The sequence below is a fragment of the Biomphalaria glabrata genome, chromosome 4, assembly GCF_947242115.1.
Source record: "Biomphalaria glabrata chromosome 4, xgBioGlab47.1, whole genome shotgun sequence".
Taxonomy (NCBI): domain Eukaryota; kingdom Metazoa; phylum Mollusca; class Gastropoda; family Planorbidae; genus Biomphalaria; species Biomphalaria glabrata.
In genome coordinates, this window is record NC_074714.1 from 14,348,613 (window position 1) to 14,368,516 (window position 19,904).

A 19,904-nucleotide genomic window follows, 5' to 3' on the forward strand; every position below is an offset into this window, starting at 1 on the left:
CACACCTTTTTCCGTTGCAGTTGGAACAAGGAAAAAAAACTCAAAATATAAGCCAAGATGCCCATAATTTGATTAATTATCGTTAACCGATGTACACAAATACCTAGGTAGGAAGAGATTTAAAAAAAAAATGCCATGAAACTAAAATCAAAATTATAAATAAATAAACAGGCCTAAATATTTGTTTAAAGCCCACGACCAGGGTAGGGCTTTAAAAAAAACTCAATATCTTTGGACCCGGAATTTTTCCTTACTGTGTAGGCCCACTTGGAAGTTTGAGTTATATTAGCATACAGTTAGTTCTGGGTTTTGTTTCCGTTTCCTGGTAAAGATTGTGACTTTTCTCTATGCTGTTATATTTCAGAGAAATGTTGTATTTCAGTGATTTCAAGTGTAGTGGATTTTATATATGATTTCAGTTGATTTAAATTAATATTTTTTATACTATACTTGATTAATTGAGCCAGATGTACTGACTACTATGAAATGTGGATTGTGGATATTTCATTGACATTGTCTTGTTTTTCAAAAAAATCTTTTGATTTCTATTCAAATTTTAAATAATCTATTTCATTCTCCTAATAATTTTAGTCATTTTCAACATTTATTTCAAAAGAGAGGACAATGAAAGTATTAAAAAGAGATTAAAAAAAGAACATTTCTATCAGCTAAATATGTTTGTATAGATAAATAGATTAAAACTCGTTCAGACTTTCCACATTGCTAAACCACACAGTGTGTTTACTATCTAGTTCTAGTGACTTCTAAGTAACGTTCAATTCATGCAAGCAACAACTTAACAATTGACGTTTTGATGGTTTAGTTTTCACATACTATTGGATAAAATTTTAAAACATACTGGTCACGCGGAGGTGACTATATCACACTATTAAATGTGGTCTGGATTAAATATGTGTAAAATTGTCTTTAAATCCAAACGAGGGATCTTATTAATCATGATATTCATTTTGAGCTTGAGAATTTCAACACCCGCAAACCATGACCCATGTCTTGAAAAGGTAAGATTGATTCGAAGACATTTCAAAATCTTTTTTTTTACAAAGCCTATATTTACTCACTATGTCTGTCTGATAAAAATTTGTACATGTTATTTCTCCTACACATAATCTCGGATCAAGTTAAACTTTTGTACAATTGTTAATTATCAATTGTACAATTATTGACCTGATAAAACAATAATCAATAATAAATAATCAATAATAAAAAAAAATTAACCAATTATTAAATTAACTATTGGTAATTAATTATTTTCTTCAATATCTTTAACAAGGTAAAGAAATTGTACTTGACTAATGTGGAGGCATAAGTTGATTTCGTTCTCTTGAGAGAAAATCTTGAAACTAACAATAAATAACTATAAAACCTTCTATTTTCATAAGCACTTTCCTGGTACAGTGGGTAGTGTATAGACATGATGAGACTTGAATAGGCTTTAGCACTCGAGATCTAATTCAGGTCCTTCAACATTTTTAAAAAATTTAATTGTTACAAAACAGAGATTCATCTTTAGTGTACTCCCCCCAGCCGACACCAAAAATAGAAAAGCCTAGACATTGTTAGGATTTAACTTTTTTTCTATAGTTTTTATTTTGATCCATGGAATTTTCTGGCACATGATTTTAAATTTCAGAAATTCTTTCCACACTGAAGGTTATATTTCTTAGCTTTAACCTCCTGCAAGATTTCCAGGAATGACATTGAGGGGGAGGGGGGGGGCGAACCCATGAAAACAATCAAAGTGCTACACCACACATACAGGAGGTCATATGTTAAAAGTATTTTCAAGGCAAAAAAGTAACAGAAATGACACTATGACCAATCTCTATGAGGAGATCAATTTGAAGTAACAAATGTCTCCAGTGTGATTGTTTATCTTTCCTGGAAAGCTGTTGTTTGCCAACACATCAGTTTATCTTATCTACAAATATGACACAAAACTATCTAATGAATGAAACAGCACTTAGTATTAACCAACGCTTGAACTTATCAGCATGGTTGATACCATTGACCTGACAAGTTATCTTTGCCTTGAACTAGGAAACATGTGTTCCAACATTGGGGCTTGGTGGCGACTTATAAGACCAGATTCAGAAAAAATAAATAATAAAAAATTAAAAAATTGACCAAAGTAATTATTATTACATTTTTTTTTCGCTATAAGCGAGTTTAAATTGGAAAACATCTATATTGATGATTCGTTCACTTCAAAAAAAAAAAAATTAACATATTTTCCTTTGTAAATATGCTAATTTATCATTTAAATTTGGACTGGGGGAAACAGAAAGGTTACAAATACTTCTAAACAGAATTTTAAAAAAAATGTAGAGCCAAATTGCTTAAGTTATCAACCGAGAGGTTTGGACTCAAATCCCTATTGGAATCTTTAACTTCGGGGTTTTAAAGACACCCCCCAGTCCCACTAACTTTAATGGGTACCGCGGTAGTTGGGGAAAGTAAAGGCGGTAGATAGTTTTGCTTGTCCTGTTTATCACCAGAATTAAGATTCAAGCCTACAAGAAATATGCCTAAGTTTCGCCTAGACCGATCAAACAACGGCCCGCGGCCACATCCGGCACGCGACTTTATTTCATCCGGCCTGCCAAATGGCACAAAGTGTAGAAAATCACTCATCAAAAACAAAAAAGTTGAAACATTTTATCTTTACCTACGTTAGGGCTTTCACTTTTCTCTGAAGGATTGATACCATGATCTTTAACATTTGCGTGTTTGTGAAATGGGATTCTGAATCTACCAGGAAAAGTGAACGGATTTATTTATTTTTTTGTGGAACATGGTAATACGCCATTATGTTTGTTTTGTAAAGCTAGCTACAATGTTGCTCACATTTTACGTAGAGAAATGAAGCCATGCGTGTAAAAAAAATATATACTTCAAATATCTCATGAATTAATGTAAGACCTAGATCCACGGGTTTCTTCAAAGTTTCTCGTAGGCCTAGTTTCAGATGAATTTCATTTCGTCGTTGTTATCTTTTCGCTCATGTGGCCCGCGACATGAGTGTCGAAAATAAAAATAGCCTGCTGGTCAAATTAGGTTGGACATCACTGGCCTAGACTGATCCATTTCTTTCATAACACACAAAGAGAGAAATAGTTTAGAATTTGTTGTTTTACATGTATCTGATCATCTCTTAGTTTGTAGTCTATCTGATCATCTCTTAGTTTGTGTTGTATCTGATCATCTCTTAGTTTGTGTTGTATCTGATCATCTCTTAGTTTGTGTTGTATCTGATCATCTCTTAGTTTGTAATCTATCTGATCATTTCTTAGTTTGTGTTGTATCTGATCATCTCTTAGTTTGTAATCTATCTGATCATTTCTTAGTTTGTGTTGTATCTGATCATTTCTTAGTTTGTGTTGTATCTGATCATCTCTTAGTTTGTGTTGTATCTGATCATCTCTTAGTTTGTGTTGTATCTGATCATCTCTTAGTTTGTGTTGTATCTGATCATCTCTTAGTTTGTAATCTATCTGATCATTTCTTAGTTTGTGTTGTATCTGATCATCTCTTAGTTTGTAATCTATCTGATCATTTCTTAGTTTGTGTTGTTTCTGATCATTTCTTAGTTTGTAATCTATCTGATCATCTCTTAGTTTGTGTTGTATCTGATCATCTCTTAGTTTGTAATCTATCTGATCATTTCTTAGTTTGTAATCTATCTGATCATTTCTTAGTTTGTGTTGTATCTGATCATTTCTTAGTTTGTGTTGTATCTGATCATTTCTTAGTTTGTGTTGTATCTGATCATTTCTTAGTTTGTGTTGTATCTGATCATTTCTTAGTTTGTGTTGTATCTGATCATTTCTTAGTTTGTGTTGTATCTGATCATTTCTTAGTTTCTAATCTATCTGATCATCTCTTAGTTTGTAATCTATCTGATCATCTCTTAGTTTGTGTTGTATCTGATCATTTCTTAGTTTCTAATCTTTCTGATCATTTCTTAGTTTATCTGATCATTTCTTAGTTTGTAATCTATCTGATCATTTCTTAGTTTGTAATCTATCTGATCATGTCTTAGTTTGTAATCTATCTGATCATTTCTTAGTTTGTAATCTATCTGATCATCTCTTAGTCCTACTTTTAGATTTCACTTTTTTCATGGAAACATTTTGGAAAGAAAAGGTTGGATGGAAAGTTTAGATATCTCCGAAACTTGCAGCGAAGTTGATAGAGTATAGCACTAATAAAGCGAATGTCGTGGGTTCGATTTCCATACTGCACGTTTTTTTTTAAATAACGATTCTATCCATTCCGGTTCCGATAAGATCCGATCTAAACAAAAATCAAATTCGTATAGAAATCACAGACCCTTATCAGCTTTATAAAGTAAGAACCACTTTAAAAAAAAAAGTATACTAGATGTCACAAGATAACTAAATCTCTATCTACTAACATTTCTTAACCATAATCATACCAAGAGTAATTAATAATTTTGTTTTTTTTTCACTGTCCCCAAACAGGAAATGAACATTTGTACCATTGAACTATTGGAAGGTAAACATAACTCATTTTGTCTTTGTGACGATTCGTTCTATAGTTTAGTCCAGTGTTTCCCAAACTTTTTCCTTAAAAGAACACTTCGCACATTCTGAATATTTAGCGGAACACTTTGCTTATTTTTTTAGAGACATTAATTCACATGGTGGCCTACTAGTTAATTATGTCAATAGTTCGTGCAAAACGTATGCACGCCTCGCAAAACACTGGGGTTCCGTGGAACACAGTTTGGGAATCATTGGTTTACTCATTAAATACATTGTGAAATTACGGTGATTTTTTTAAGTGAACTTAATGAAGAGATAAAAGGAAGGACACTATTGTAATGGGATAAATCCTTTAAGTTAATTTTTCAACATGACAGAAATCGTGGGAAAAAATGGATAGGATTTATATTTAATATATTTCATTTAATGGACAGGCAATTTGTTTCTAAACAGTGCAATGTCCTCGCGTCAGTTCATAAAAGAAAAACAAAATAAAGGTACATTTGAATTAGTAAACAAGCAATCTCCTCTTTATTCTTTGGGTACTGAGTGCGATGCACTGCTAGGAAATATTCCACAGAAATACATTTAAAATGTTTTATTTAATTCTGCAAAAATAGCTGTTGATTATTTTTATGCCTACTAGTTTGTGGTAACACACGAGGGTAATCTTTTTCTGGGCTTATGGAAAAGCCCATTAAAGGACAAGCCGGGAAAAGGAACCTTAGCCTCCAAGGGCCACAAGCGGTGGAGTTGACCTTCTTTGTGTTATTCTGGCGATAAAAAGAAGAATTACGAAGGATTTCATCATGGGGCTCGGCCTCCGGACTCATCATGGCCAAAGAAACCGTTAGTGGTTCAGGGAGCCTTGAGCCCTCAAAAAGAATGTGCTTAAATGATCATCTTGTTGACAAAGGGCTTTTGAGAGTTGGTCTAGGATATCATAGACCTTTGGCCAGATTGTTTTTGGGAAACTAGAAAGCCAACCTACAGAAAATGTATGCATTACTCAATGTAAAATTATTTTAAAAGTTGTTCAATAATTGATCAAATTTCCCCAGAATGTAACATAACAATGACATACAAATCACAGAAGATGAACATGATTTATTTAAAAGTAAATGGCCAGCTAATGAATATTCAATGGACTTATGGTAAGATCTCAAAACTATATTCATATTACAGTAGCCTCAACGGTAGAAAGCTAAGATAGATTTGCATTTGGGATGTAGATGACAATAATACAGTGTGATATGAAATACCATTTTTTTCCAGTATTGTACTAATGTTTTGTTTTTTTTTTCAAAAGGAAACCTCAGAATTTGCGCTATTCAGTTTTAGCTTTATCATCATAGGAATCCTTGGGCCTTGGGCCTCTTTTCTTTGCCTCTTTTTTGGGCTTTATGTGCCTCTTTTATGGGCCATCTTGCCTCTTTTGTGGGCTTTTTTTAACAGTCATAGAAATATTATTTAATATCAAAGACATACTACCTAACCAATGAACCCCCTAAAGACAGAAAAATGATACAAGTATACTCTACTCCAGAACAATCAACACAATATCAGATATCCCTGACGCCCAACACCCTATTTCTAAAAAAATACATGAGCATTGTACAGGTATATGAAATCAAACTAGATAATTCTCTACCCTAAAGTCCATTATTTTCCTAAATGTTAATCCCAAGTGATTAGGATCAAACACCTTATTATTATGTAGACATTTGAGCCAGCTAGCCCAAACAAGATTCCTGTATTCGGAAATAATAATCAAGTTAAAGTAATGTATCATTTTATTTTTTAGTTTTGGCAGCTTGTTTAAAATAATAGACCAGTTAATATTTACATAATTGGATCCTTGCGCTGCAAATGTTTCTATGATTTCAACGATCTTGGTTTTCGCAATTGAAGGCGATACCCAATGTAGGGTAATTTTCAGCCTTTCTTCCTCTATTGGGAAGATCTCAACCTTGAAGGAAGTCTCACTACCGAAAGACTTACCAACAAGTCTGTCTCTTACTTTCGCAGTTGTTGGTACCAAAAACCATGTATAAGGGTTTTCGAACCTATATAATGCTGTTACTTCAGCAGCTGACAACTTGAGAGCCTCTAAAAGGCTCCCAATAGAAGATTTCATGGCGTTATTGCCAGATAGTTTCAACAGGAGAGTACCCTTCGGGTGGACAAGACCACCCTCTAAGTCCTTTTTTTCAATCAAAAACGTCGGATAAGACATTCTTTGGATGAATGCACAACAATAACAAAAGGAACAGGAAATGAACAATATAGGAAGTATGACGCGATTGGAACGCGACCGACTTGAAGAAAATAACAAATATGAAGAAGAACGCAAAATTAACACTGCAATTTGAAAATTTAACTATATCGATATACTCCCCTGACAAATAAAACCAGGAGCAATCAAAACTCCTAAGCCAGAAGCAAAGAGCGTCCAAAATCCTGCAAGCAAAGCATTCGAATTCACTAGATCTAGATTACAGATAAAACATCCGCCATCTTGTATATGTAGAGAAAGCAATGTTATAATACAAAGTAGCTATTAACTTTGAAATGGAAACAAAATGTCATACAAAAAAAAATGTGAAAGAAGTGCATATTTAACTAAAGTTTTAGCACTCGATTTACAGTTAGAATAGTTTGAATATTTTTGGTGACACTAATTTCAAAAAAAAAAATATATTTATTAAAAAATGACAAAATTATATGTTTGGTTCACATAATTTTAAATATGTGCTAACCCTACCAAAAAGCTTCCGTTAGAAGTAGGTTTTTGATGAAAGCCCATGGCTATTCTAAAACTAAAATTTGCCAGCTCCCAAAGGCCTTAAGATTATTCTGTTCTTCAATAGCCATGGATGTTGTTCAATATTCCCACATCTCAACTTGACTATTACAAGTTAGAAACCTGTGTTTTTATTTATTGTGCTTTATGTAGACTCTGAGACGCAGTTTTTGGTAAGGACCACGCCTGTATATAAAGAAACATATCAATCACAGCTGGTCACCTGCAGCAGTGCTCAACTTGACAAAGAATCTCTTCATGATAAAAACTTGGAGTTAGAGAAGGTAACTTTTGTGAATAAAAAAATCAACGAATTTTATCTTAAAGTTATGTACAAGGCTTTAAAATGTTGGTTAGGCCTAGTGATTGTTATCTTGTCCACTGCAAAACAATATCTAGATCTAGGTCTACAAACAAACTCGTGCAAGTGTTCCTTATTCCCCAGTACAATTAGAGCATTGAACTAGCTGCCTAACCCAGCCATGAAAAATAAATTACTTAGCAGAGATTAAGTCTGTAATTAAATGCATGACAATTAACAAATGGATTCGCGTGGACGTGATTATCATCTTTTTTAGAAACGACTGTAATGTACAAGATAAAAAGATTGAGAACTATAGGCCTACATATGATTCGCCTCCATCTTTTTATCTACTTTACTGAAGAGCTACATCACAAACTATGAATATGTTGATTTTTTACTGTTGTATCAGTGATTATAATAGTAGAGCTGTAGATCTATATATGATTATATTTGCACTTGTTTATATTTAACTATTGGTGTACTTTTCTACGAAAAAAAACAAAAAGAAAATTGAATACGTTTTTGATGTATGCTCACCAAACTTGTTAAAGATATCCAACCACACATTTTACATTAGAAAAAAACAAAAGTAAAACAATCATGCTGTAATATGTAAAAAAAATATTTTTGCCCCGGGGGGGGGGGGAGTTTTAAATAGATGAGGATATGAGGAAGAGCCCTGCGTAAAACTAAGATACGTCTTCCAGGACGTTAAAGGTTGTATTGGTCCAGTGGTATAGCTGTGTGTCACCGAGACGTATTGGTCCAGTGGTGTAGCTGTGGGTCACCGAGACATATTGGTCCAGTGGTATAGCTGTGGGTCACCGAGACATATTGGTCCAGTGGTATAGCTGTGTGTCACCGAGACATATTGGTCCAGTGGTATAGCTGTGTGTCACAGAGACGTATTGGTCCAGTGGTATAGCTGTGGGTCACAGAGACATATTGGTCCAGTGGTATAGCTGTGGGTCACCGAGACATATTGGTCCAGTGGTATAGCTGTGTGTCACAGAGACGTATTGGTCCAGTGGTATAGCTGTGGGTCACCGAGACGTATTGGTCCAGTGGTATAGCTGTGGGTCACCGAGACATATTGGTCCAGTGGTATAGCTGTGGGTCACCAAGACGTATTGGTCCAGTGGTATAGCTGTGGGTCACCGAGACGTATTGGTCCAGTGGTATAGCTGTGGGTCACCAAGACGTATTTGTCCAGTGTTATAGCTGTGGGTCACCAAGACGAATTGGTCCACTGGTATAGCTGTGGGTCTCCAAGACGTATTGGTCCAGTGGTATAGCTGTGGGTCACCGAGACATATTGGTCCAGTGGTGTAGCTGTGGGTCACCGAGACGTATTGGTCCAGTGGTATAGCTGTGGGTCACCGAGACGTATTGGTCCAATGGTATAGCTGTGGGTCACCAAGACGTATTATCCAGTGTTATAGCTGTGGGTCACCGAGACATATTGGTCCAGTGGTATAGCTGTGGGTCACCGAGACGTATTGGTCCAGTGGTATAGCTGTGGGTCACCGAGACGTATTTCTAGATTGGCATCCTTGTAGGTTCTTTTTCTGATATCCTCACCCCAAAACGAGCACATATAGTGCATGGATCGAGGTTCCTTGAAGGGAATGCTACACAGACCTGAAGAGTCATTTTTGTTTCGTCTCAGAACAAACTGTTACCCTGTCGTTTTCTATTTTTGCAGGTTGTTAAGCAAAACTTTATTTCAACACTCCTCTGCGCTTCAAAATAAAAGCTTTAATGGGTGCTTTAAACGTACCCAGGGAAAGTTGAGCTTTTAGTGCGAACAAGGAAAATGTAGGAGTCGAACTGTAAAAGATTAAACTGTACTGTTATATACATGTATTTGAGCTATAATGATTTATTTTTTTGTTCTAAGATATACACATATTCAACGTGGTTCCCTATATCAGACAACATACACTCCTATATTGTAGATATTGTAAGTTTGGATGCACCGAAACAGGCTGTGCGATTCTTGATTCAAGTACCACGCAAATCTAGTAAGTTTTCAAATTATTTTTTAACATAATGTCTAGTCTATATAAGGACCACATAAAATGGGATTAATGTTATTAAGTGTTTCTTCATATAGTAACGAATTTGCCATTACAGATTCCTTGTCCCCTATTGTAGTTGTCACCATTTACCAAGACAAGGCAGCGTTTGCGGTCTTTGAACAAACAAATAAGTCCAACATTGAACACTATTATAGTCTGATTGAATGCTCGAAAGAAATGACGAAGGATCAATTAGGCTTAATGAATTGGCAGCTTAGCGAATGCTTCAATATCAACAATAGCATTCAATATAACCACAAAATGAAGGTACACAATTTACTTTAACTAACATCCTTTTCTTTATTGGATAATAGTTCATCTCGCGAGATCTTCTTCTTCTTCTTCATCGTTCTCATTGTTATGTTGGAGTGTTCATATGACTAGACCAATACATGAGATGAACTGCGCAGTGGTTTCCAAATCAGGGAGCTCTCCATATAGTTTTCTTTCTATTGGGGTGATTTGGGGCCAATGTCTTATACGGGCCTCTTGGTAGAGAGAGCAGTTTTGGAGGACGTGGTCGGCATTTTCTGGTGATACTCCACATGGGCAGATTTCACTGGTTCCAATTTTGAGCTTCCGGAACATGTGTTGTCGCATTCTGTTGTGTCCGGTCCTGAGTCGAAAGATTAGACGTTGGTCTTGTCGGGATAGCTTATAGTAAGCATCATCTTTCTTGTGATTTGGATGGGAGCTCGTCCATTTCTCATTTATTTTATCTACAATTAATTTCTTCATTTCTTCTGGATAGAGAGCAGAGTTTACTTGTGAGTTTGTTCTCCCACTCTTGTCGAGTGTGTCAGCCTTCTCATTTCCTGCTAGTTGTATGTGAGCTGGTATCCATTGAATGACAGTTTTTTTGCTGTTGTGGTTGAGCTTTGTGAGTGCTGTTCTGAGGTTTTTAATATAAGGGGAATCAGAGTTTTGCAGGCTTTGGAGGGTTGTTTTTGCGTCTGTTAGAAAGACAATCTGACTGTGAGGGGAACTTGGATGATTTGCTAGCATGGTAGCAGCTAGTGCTAGTGCTTCCCTTTCTGCTCTGTGACTGTCAGAGAGCTCTCCAGTTGCAAAGGATTTTTCTAGTTTTCCTCCATCTGGCCATTCGATAAGTATTCCAGCTCCTCCATTTGTGGTGGCTTTATGGGATGAGCCATCCGTGTAAACTCTGATCCACTGATTGCTAGGGTAATTTGTATGTAGAAAACAGTTCACTATTTCCTTGAGCTCTGTTGGTCTGTAATCAGATTTTCTTTTTATGTTTTCAATATGGTCCCTTATAGTAGGAAGAGGGCTTTCGTCCCAGGGTGGAGATTCATTATAGTGTATCGAGGATTCCAGAGTAATTTTTTCAAGTTGGTGTTTCTTTTTTAGGTTTAGAGATTCCTGTATGAAATTGGTCCTTTTGAGACGGTTTTTTGTGCCAGTTTTGTGGCCAACACTCCAAGACCAAAAGTCTAAAAATCTTACAATGGAACGCAGAGGGCATCCAAAAGAAAAAAGAAACTCTAAAAATATTTCTGCATGAGAAAGAAATTGATGTAGCTTGCATCCAAGAAACTCATTTGAACAGTAATCTTCGTTTCTCCATTAGAGGCTACACCTGCATCAGACAAGATAGAGAAATCAGACCCAAAGGAGGAATCCTCACCCTCATTAAAAATGATATCCCTACCACAGACATAATTATGCCCAACTCCTCAGAATCAGAAATAATGGGAACTAAGCTAATTCTCCCAGATGGAAATATAAATCTATTTAACTGCTACTTCCCACCAGACAAGGAAATAGAGATTGACCACATTAAAATACCTGACCAAGAAGACTGTCTAATCTTAGGAGATATGAATAGTCACTCTCAGAGCTGGGGATACCCAGACCTAAATGCCAGGGGAGAAGAAATTGAAGAATGGCAAGCAGAGAACAGACTTATCTTGCTAAATAAACCTGAGGACAAACCAACCTTTTTTTCAAGAGCCTGGCTAACATCAACCACTCCAGATCTAGCCTTTGCAACAGACAACTTATCCAAAAAGTGCACTAGAGAAGTTGCAGACCAGCTAGCCACCAGCGACCACAGACCCATATTGATCAGTATCGATACCTCCTTCAAAATATCAGAAAACTCCACCATCCCCAGATGGAACTACAAAAAAGCCAACTGGCACCTATTCTCAAAGCTCACAGACCTATATACAACTTCAATAAACTGCAAATCAAATCAGGTTAATAAGTCATTCTCAGCTTTCTCCAAAGCAATACTCCTAGCAGCTAAGGAATCAATTCCTAGAGGAGCAAGAAAAGATTATATCCCCAACTGGTCTGATCACCTTCAACAACTCCACAATGCCACTATTGAAGCCAGAAACACAGTAGAAAATAACCCTTGTATAGAAAATAACATAAATCTAAAAGCAGCTAACGCAGTTTTCAGGAAAAATTACCTTTCCGCCATGAGGAAAAGTTGGCATGAAAAAACAGAACAACTAAACGTAGATAGAGATGGCCACAAACTCTGGCGTATAGCCAAATGTCTCAACCAGGAAGAAAACAGAACAACTCCTATAGTAATAGAAAAGGACAACAAACCCCTGAAAGGCCAAGAAGCAGCAAATAAATTCATTAAGTTTTTCCAAAGCGTAGGACAAATACAAATTAATGAAAGTAGAAATAAAGATGTAAACTCAGAAATCCAAGATAAATTTAAAGAAAACAATCCAGCTTACTCCTTGGGAATGACCACTAATCTTAAAATGAAGGAACTAGATGAATCCCTAAAAGCCCTCAAACCAAAACAAGCCCCGGGCCCAGACAAAATATCAAATGACATGCTTCTTCACTTGGGTCCTCAAGCCAAAAGAAAACTGCTACAATTATTCAATGCTAGCTGGAAATCTGGCAGAATTCCAAACATCTGGAAAAAAGCCATTATGATCCCTATACTAAAGCACGGCAAGCCAAGAAATAAACTGGATAGCTACCGTCCCATCAGCCTCACTAGCTGTACCTGCAAACTGATGGAAAGAGTGATAAATAGAAGGCTGACATGGATCCTTGAGTCAAATAACCTACTCACTGAAGCCCAGGCTGGCTTTAGAAAAGGCAGATCAACAGAAGATCAAATTGCCTTCATCACACAAGAAATAGAAGACGGCTTTCAAGAAAAGAAACCAACAACAATTGTGTGGGTTGACTTAGAAAAAGCATTTGACAAAGTCTGGGAACAAGGTCTCTTGCTCAAGCTAATCCAGCATCACATATCCCACAGAATGTACAACTGGATAAAGGAATACCTAAATAATAGAAAAGCCTTAGTTTGCATGCAAGGACAAAGAAGCCACACAGTGGGTATAAAAAATGGTGTCCCCCAAGGAGGAGTCCTATCCCCAACACTTTTCCTAATATTCATAAACGATCTAAATCAAAACCTACCCAAAAAAGTTAAGAGCAGCATGTATGCAGATGACCTTGCCTTAATTAGCACAGAAGAATATGTAGGAACATCGAAATTTCGATTACAAGATGCTCTTGATAAACTCAATAATTGGTCCAAAGACTGGGGCATGTCCATTAACCCAAAAAGACAACATATACCATATTCTCATTGTCAACAAAACAACAAACAATAAAATTAACATTAGATAAGGAAGCTTTAGAAAAAAATGATAGCCCTACTTATCTTGGAGTCACCTATGACCCGAGACTAACCTGGAAAAACCAAATAGATAAAACACAGAGTAAAGGCATCCAGAGACTATCCCTCTTGAAAAAATTAGCTGGCACAGATTGGGGAGCAAATCACAACATCCTGAAAAAGACCTATACCAGTTATGTAAGACCTGTACTAGAATATGGTGCCACAGCATGGGGCTCAGCAGCCCAAACCAACCTTAGAAAAATAGACAAGGTTCAAAATATTGGTCTAAGGATAATGACAGGAGCAATCAAAACAACACCCATAAGAGCTATGGAGGAAACCGCTGCCCTGATCTCTCTGGATGAAAGAAGAGAAATAAAAATCCTTTCCCAATTCACAAAATTGGAAACCTTGGAGAGGCACCCACTCAGAACAAAAATCCACAAAACTGGCACATCTCGCGAGATGATTTGTCACACTCCGTGTACGCATCGTTGAATGTATCACTGTAGAAGTTATATTATTATTATAGCTTTTATATAGCGCTACTTTCATGCTTATAGCATGCTCAGAGCGCTTTGGTCCAATCTCATTTGTGGACCAGTGGGGGGGGGGGGGGTATCTAGGAGTTGGTTTTCCGTGCTGCCTTTAGGCGCTCAGTAAACACAACTCTGCCCAAGTCGGGTGTCGAACCTCGAGCCCCCTTATAGATAGCCAAGTTCAAACGCACTTAGCCTCTCGACCACGCTTCCCACTTTACTTATATAATGTTTGCCACCCAATATCTAGTTCTTTGATTTATTTTCAGCCAGGAAAATTTGAAACTTTTCCTTTGGATGATGGACAAGATTATCAAATCTGGGTGAGATGGTTGGCTAATTTTTCATTCCTCTATAAATAAGATTATTGTATTTGTTTAAATGCCAGATAATAGATCACTAATGGATCTACATATAACGCTATTCTCCTGCATTGTCTACCAGATTGACTCAGAGAACGGAATAACACGTGATCTCGCTTTTAAAACTCCAGTGTTCGGTCGTCCAGACCAAGGTCAGTAGGTAGAAACTAAGCTCACATTGTAAAAAGGAACTTTAAAATATTTGCATGGGCTGGGAAAAAAACAACAACAATGTTTGATATTACAAAACAAAACTTACAACAATAATTTCATTGCAGATATAGGCCTACAGTTTATCAGTGCATTCATTACAGGTAAAGACTCTGGGATTGAAAAAACAGAGAGTAAGTAATTCATAAAAAGGACTTTATATCTCATTGCATAGTTCTAAAATTATTTTATAACGGCACAGATTGTATCATAATAATTCTATTGTAAATCATTCCGCAGCCTCTATTTCAAGGATAGATTCAATTGTCAATGAACAGATCCTGCAAAAAGTCACAAATACAACTCTGTTCTCTCCCAATGTAACCTCAGGTATACAGGAAGATGTTCAGGAAGATGTTCAGGAAGGTGTTCAGGAAGATCTCCTACCTGAAAATCTGACCGTGGCTGTATGTATCGGCACAGCTGTTCCCTTGTTGGTCATTTTGGTGGTTGTTATTCTGTTCATTGAAAGACAAATAAGACTAAAAGGTCAGTTGTCTCAAAGTTGTATTTACGTCTTATTAACACTTTTAGTTTTAATGTGAATGTATTTTGTAATCGTGAATGTACAAGTGAACAACATTTTTAAATAAATAGAATAGAAATCGTATTTAAAAAAGAATAATAAAAACATTCTATATATATAATTCTCTTCATGGCTCAACAGTCACCAAGACGTCATGGAAAGATCACTCTTTTACTTCTACAATTCGGACTAGAGTTACCCCACGTAACTTTAGCGGCGAAAAAAAAGAGGGGAGGGGGAGTACAAGTATTCACCCGTCAGTCCGTCACTAAATAGCAGAGCCGGACTTAACCATTGTGGATTTTGCGGGGCCAAGTTTGGGTAGGGATACGGACAATAAGGGAAAATTAATAGTATGTATTAGAAAATAAATTCGTCTTTGTATTTTATTCATTCCTGAATGAAGCATGTTTTTTTGTCTCCCTACAATGTGCAGCGAGTTCCAAACCATTGGTTCATGCCCTTAATTAAAAGCCCGCAAACCTAAAGGCGTCCATGTCGTGCAGAGCTGAGAGTTGTATCTAAAGAATGCAAGGGTAGATGTCTTCAAGAAGAACTGATATATTTTCTAATTAACAGAATGTGTTGTTTGATAAAACTGTGAAGGAACATAGAAAGAGTAAATTTCCTTTTCACTCTAAGTATTATTAGTTTGTAAAAAGGTTTTTTCATTATCAGCTCACAATTTCCTTGGCCCACGGTCAACGAGTGTGTAATGGGGCCAGCACAACGACCAACCGCCTTTACTTTTACCCAACTAATGTCAGAGCTTGGATGGACTCAGAGGCTCAGGTCCCGAAATTCAAAATAGTCTTCACCGAGATTTGAACCCGGGACCCCCGGTCCAGAAGCCAAGCGCTTTACCACTCAGCCAACGATGTGTAGTTTAAAACAAAAATATTTTTGTAAGAAAGGAAACAAAAGTGCGATCAATAATGTATGTGGCTGCTTCTGCAATTTCTTCTTAATGGCATTTTCGTGTGACTTTGATTTTAAAAAAAAAATGTTTTCTTAAGAAATGCAATACATTGTCCAACAACTCAGTTGTAGATGTTGCAACACCTAATAGTATCCTAACAACTTTATCATTAAAAGCAGGACATGTGTAAACAAATTTTAGCTTTGAGTTGGGGGGGGGGGGGAGAAAGAATAAATTCATAGAGAAATTAAAATAAAAACTGTTGGCGGGAATATACATTTTTTTCTTAAAATAGCGGCTAAACTAAGCAACAGTTACATAAAAAAAGATAGTTTAAAATTATGATGTACATAGGCTACAACTGCGAATGCAGTAGATCGCGACCCCATTGCGGGTTGACTAACAATTTGTCAGGGGTCCCTTATGACCATCGAAAATATGGATTTTTGTCCATTCAAACATGTAAAGGTTTTCTAATTTCCATTGGAATTTACTAAATATACTGTTATTTGAGGATAGATGTTGCAGACAACTGAATCAGAATTTATTTCGAACATTTTAATTGTCCAGCAGATATATTTTGTATACGTTTGAATTAATGCAGATCATTGTATATCTTCAACAGTTAATAATCACACTGTTAATGTTAATGAAACTATTAAGGATACTACTTACGAGTAATTCCTATTGATCAAAATATATTCTTAAAAACCATGATATTTGGGCAAAACGGTGTACATTTTAAAAAATGTTAAAAAAGGCATCCATAAATTTTAAATTCTATGCGTAAACTTTGTTTAGAAATCCACAACACATTGGACAACATGAACCTTGGATGAACTCCTAATGGAAGCAGGGGAGGAAAGCTTGGGTTTCTCTTAGTTCTCTAGTAAGAAACTCTATTGTTGAACGTAGTTCCTTGTAGATTCCAAGTGATCCTTCAGTTGTCTCCCCGCAGCTCTTAGACACTTTTGTAAGACATACACCACTGTTTCCTCTACCTGCCCTATTCGTTACAACAGGAACTGAACCCCCCCCCCCCCCATTATGTCATTTGCACCGAAAATATTGACATGCTTCCAACCTAATCTGCTCTCTATGAGGAAAATGGCTTTAATCCTGGAAAACAGATAAAATGATAACTTCTATGAAAGAACATTTACGCATGTATGTAAACAAAATTTCATCCTACTTTCCATATCTACTTCATATTCCAATGGGATGATCCCATTTGCACTTGCCTGAAATTGAATGAAAGTTAAAAATGTATAGGAGACAGAAATAATTGAACAGTGAAACATTTCTCTTTAACTACACACATCTGGATCAAGCGTTTGCAGTCTTGTTCTGATTAGTCTGTGTTTGCACCTTCGTCTTCCATTTACAATAGTATACTTTTGTTCGAAAGAGACAGGAAGTTATCAAGTTTAAATACAGAAAATCGTCACATATATGTGAAAAGAAATAAATATGTAAATATATGCACGTCATGAAGAAATTATTTCATTTATTTGTAATTGGATGATAAGGAGAAATATATATGTCAAGAATATAATTACATATTGTACTGTGATTCAACAATAAGCTTTGGCTATGCAAATAAAATAGTTATATTAGACCTAGTGTTATAATTTTGTAACATTAGCGAAAGCACAGATACGTATAGGCCTATTTATGCATGAAAATAATTTACTGTTGGGAGTCGCGAATAAGTGAGGAATTGTAAAAGGGGTCGCCGAGCTAAAAAAGTTTAGAACCCCGCTGGCTTCGATTAACACATATCAATTTACTTTACTCGTGCTTAGTATTTATAGATAGTCTAGAAAACATCAAGGAAAAATTAGCATTCTTTGTAAAGCGTAACTTAGATGCATGTTTCCCAACAGTTAAAAATAGTCAATGTTTAGGAAAAGAAAAAAAAAAGATACAAACTAAAAGTCACTACCAAAGTATTGTAAAACATTATCTTCCCTACAATTTATTAGCCAAAACGAATAAAACAAAACAATTTGCTGTGTGCTTAAAGAAAGTCATTATCATTATTTTACTTCTTAATGATACTGATCTATATCTTTTTTTTCAACTATTATTTTTCCTCATCAGGTGCTTACCAAGTGAGCTGTTTCCAGATATGTAGATTTAAATCTATTTCAACTCAAGAAAAGGGACATGAGACAGAAAAGGAAGCAAATTCTTCTACAGTCACTTCAAAATTAACGCAGGTGTCTGCAGATCAATATTACCAGTCGTCGGATACTATATTAAGATCGCCGTCTGCTTTCGGAAGAACACGGATCACTGAGGAACATTGTGATTCGTGTGCGCCTTTATTAGACAGCGTCTCGTTTACATTTAAAGATCACCAGGAACATGTCTCACACATAGCATCACATAACAGTGGGCTTCCTTTTCCTTTGTATGATGACTCCTTTCACCTTCAGAGACACGACCAGTTACAGAATTATACACAAGCACTAAATTCATTTCAGACTTCACGTTTTCGTATTTTTCAACAGAAAGCTTGGAATTCTATGGAGACAATTCTAGAAGACTCCAAAGATTTATACAGCGGTTCAGGATTTCTCAATACCGAAAGTGTTCCTAAGTCTTCCTGTCTGTTTTCTACGTTTGTTATTGCTCCTCTTGCGCTGACCGACGATAATTTAAGTGTTCAAGATCTGGAAGAAGAATTTAGAATGATAAATGAGCACTATCATAAGCTGACGAAAAAAGAACAACACACAAACTATTGAAATAAAACTTAAGTGACACTGATAATACTAATGTCTTAGCAATGAATCTTCAGTAGGCCTAATAAAACGGCACACTTGTGCTTTATGTTGTAGGCATAACATTCCAGGGATGGGGCTCTGTTACATTCAAGCGAACGCCCGAAGAATCGTCACACAATGGTTTGGTGGACCGACCTGTTAGGAATGTCACTAAGGAGCGCACAGTGTGACACAAAGGGGCGACAACTAAGTGGAAAAATGCAAAATAGATAGCTTTAGCTTAATTACATGATTGTGCAGTTTTTTTCCACAGCGTGGTTTGTTTTCAGTATGCAATAAACACACCCCACTATGGGCATCAGGGGCGGACTGGCTATATGGGCATTTGAGCAAATGCCCGGTGGGCTGGTACCTACATGGGCCGGTAGGGCAACCTAAAGGGCCGAATGGATCCCACTTTGTATTAAATTGTCAAATGTTTTATAATATGCACTTGTAAAAGCGGCCTTCTGAACATCGTGTTTTAAAAGAAATCTCTCTACAGTGTAATGCTAATTTAATCTAACAATTTTTCCGAAATAATGTAATAGCCTACATCCGTAGACAGTGCTACTAGTAGGCTTCATCCATTTATGGCCTACACACTTAGCAATTAAAAAGCAACATAAGGCTTATATTTCTTATTAAAATATAGAGCTCAATGTATTCGTGTATACAATTATCGAAACTCAACATGATTTAAGGACAGGCATGCCTAAAGTTTGATGTCCATCATATGATATGAAATTTATGGGCCTGATTGAATAGAAATGCCCGGTCCGAATTTGACACCCAGTCCGCCCCTGATGAATATGTACAGTTATTTAAGTTTTCCTTTCGTCTCCTCGCCTGTCTTCGGCAAGGGCTTTTCTTTGGCCCTCAAATGTATGTCCGCGGCCTTCGTAAGAGCTCTCCGTCTTTGTGTTTCAGTTTGACCAACCCAACTGAATGTTTTCCATTTAACTCTAGTCACACTTACGTGTTCACTAACTAGTTTCTATTTCTATGTAATGTTTTCAAGCATTTCTTTCAATTTTAAACAAAGGTCAAATGAATATTATGTATGTCGTGTTTATTTTCAGTGGTTATGAGACATTATAGCAGCACAAAAATACAAATAAATAAAACTAAGAATCGATATTCCGAATATTTTAATTTATAAATCCAACAAGAATAATCACTGTAAGTAGGACTTCAGCACAGCCAAGCGTTTTGCTACTTTCTGAGCT

At 36.2% G+C, this 19,904-nt stretch overlaps 1 protein-coding gene across 4 annotated transcripts; it reads left to right on the forward strand.

Moving 5' to 3' along the window:
- Positions 1 to 249: 249 nt before the first annotated feature.
- On the forward strand, positions 250 to 19,813 carry LOC106054132 (uncharacterized). Of its 4 annotated transcripts, XR_008777679.1 has the most exons (12): positions 250 to 1,019; positions 4,503 to 4,536; positions 5,588 to 5,680; positions 7,483 to 7,613; positions 9,534 to 9,657; positions 9,770 to 9,981; positions 14,157 to 14,210; positions 14,332 to 14,401; positions 14,528 to 14,593; positions 14,700 to 14,948; positions 15,422 to 15,604; positions 18,008 to 18,148. XR_008777679.1 is itself a non-coding variant. In XM_013209876.2 (11 exons), exons 1-11 carry the CDS (start codon positions 894 to 896, stop codon positions 18,655 to 18,657), a joined length of 1,809 nt encoding a protein of 602 aa, XP_013065330.2. In that variant the 5' UTR covers positions 253 to 893; the 3' UTR covers positions 18,658 to 19,813. The 4 variants fall into 4 exon arrangements, 3 of the variants coding, with proteins under 3 accessions (XP_013065330.2, XP_013065332.2, XP_013065333.2); XM_013209876.2 differs by lacking the exon at positions 15,422 to 15,604 and having other exon boundaries at positions 253 to 1,019; positions 18,008 to 19,813; XM_013209878.2 differs by lacking the exons at positions 14,528 to 14,593; positions 15,422 to 15,604 and having other exon boundaries at positions 253 to 1,019; positions 18,008 to 19,813.
- The last annotated feature ends 91 nt before the right edge of the window (positions 19,814 to 19,904 follow it).

Excerpts from the sequence above, each read along its gene's own strand:
- LOC106054132 (XM_013209876.2), top strand. The coding sequence starts at position 894 with ATGTGGTCTGGATTAAATATGTGTAAAATTGTCTTTAAATCCAAACGA. Across the intron at positions 14,594-14,699 it reads TGGGATTGAAAAAACAGAGA|CCTCTATTTCAAGGATAGAT; the intron begins GTAAGTAATTCA and ends ATCATTCCGCAG. Across the intron at positions 14,949-18,007 it reads AAGACAAATAAGACTAAAAG|GTGCTTACCAAGTGAGCTGT; the intron begins GTCAGTTGTCTC and ends TTTCCTCATCAG.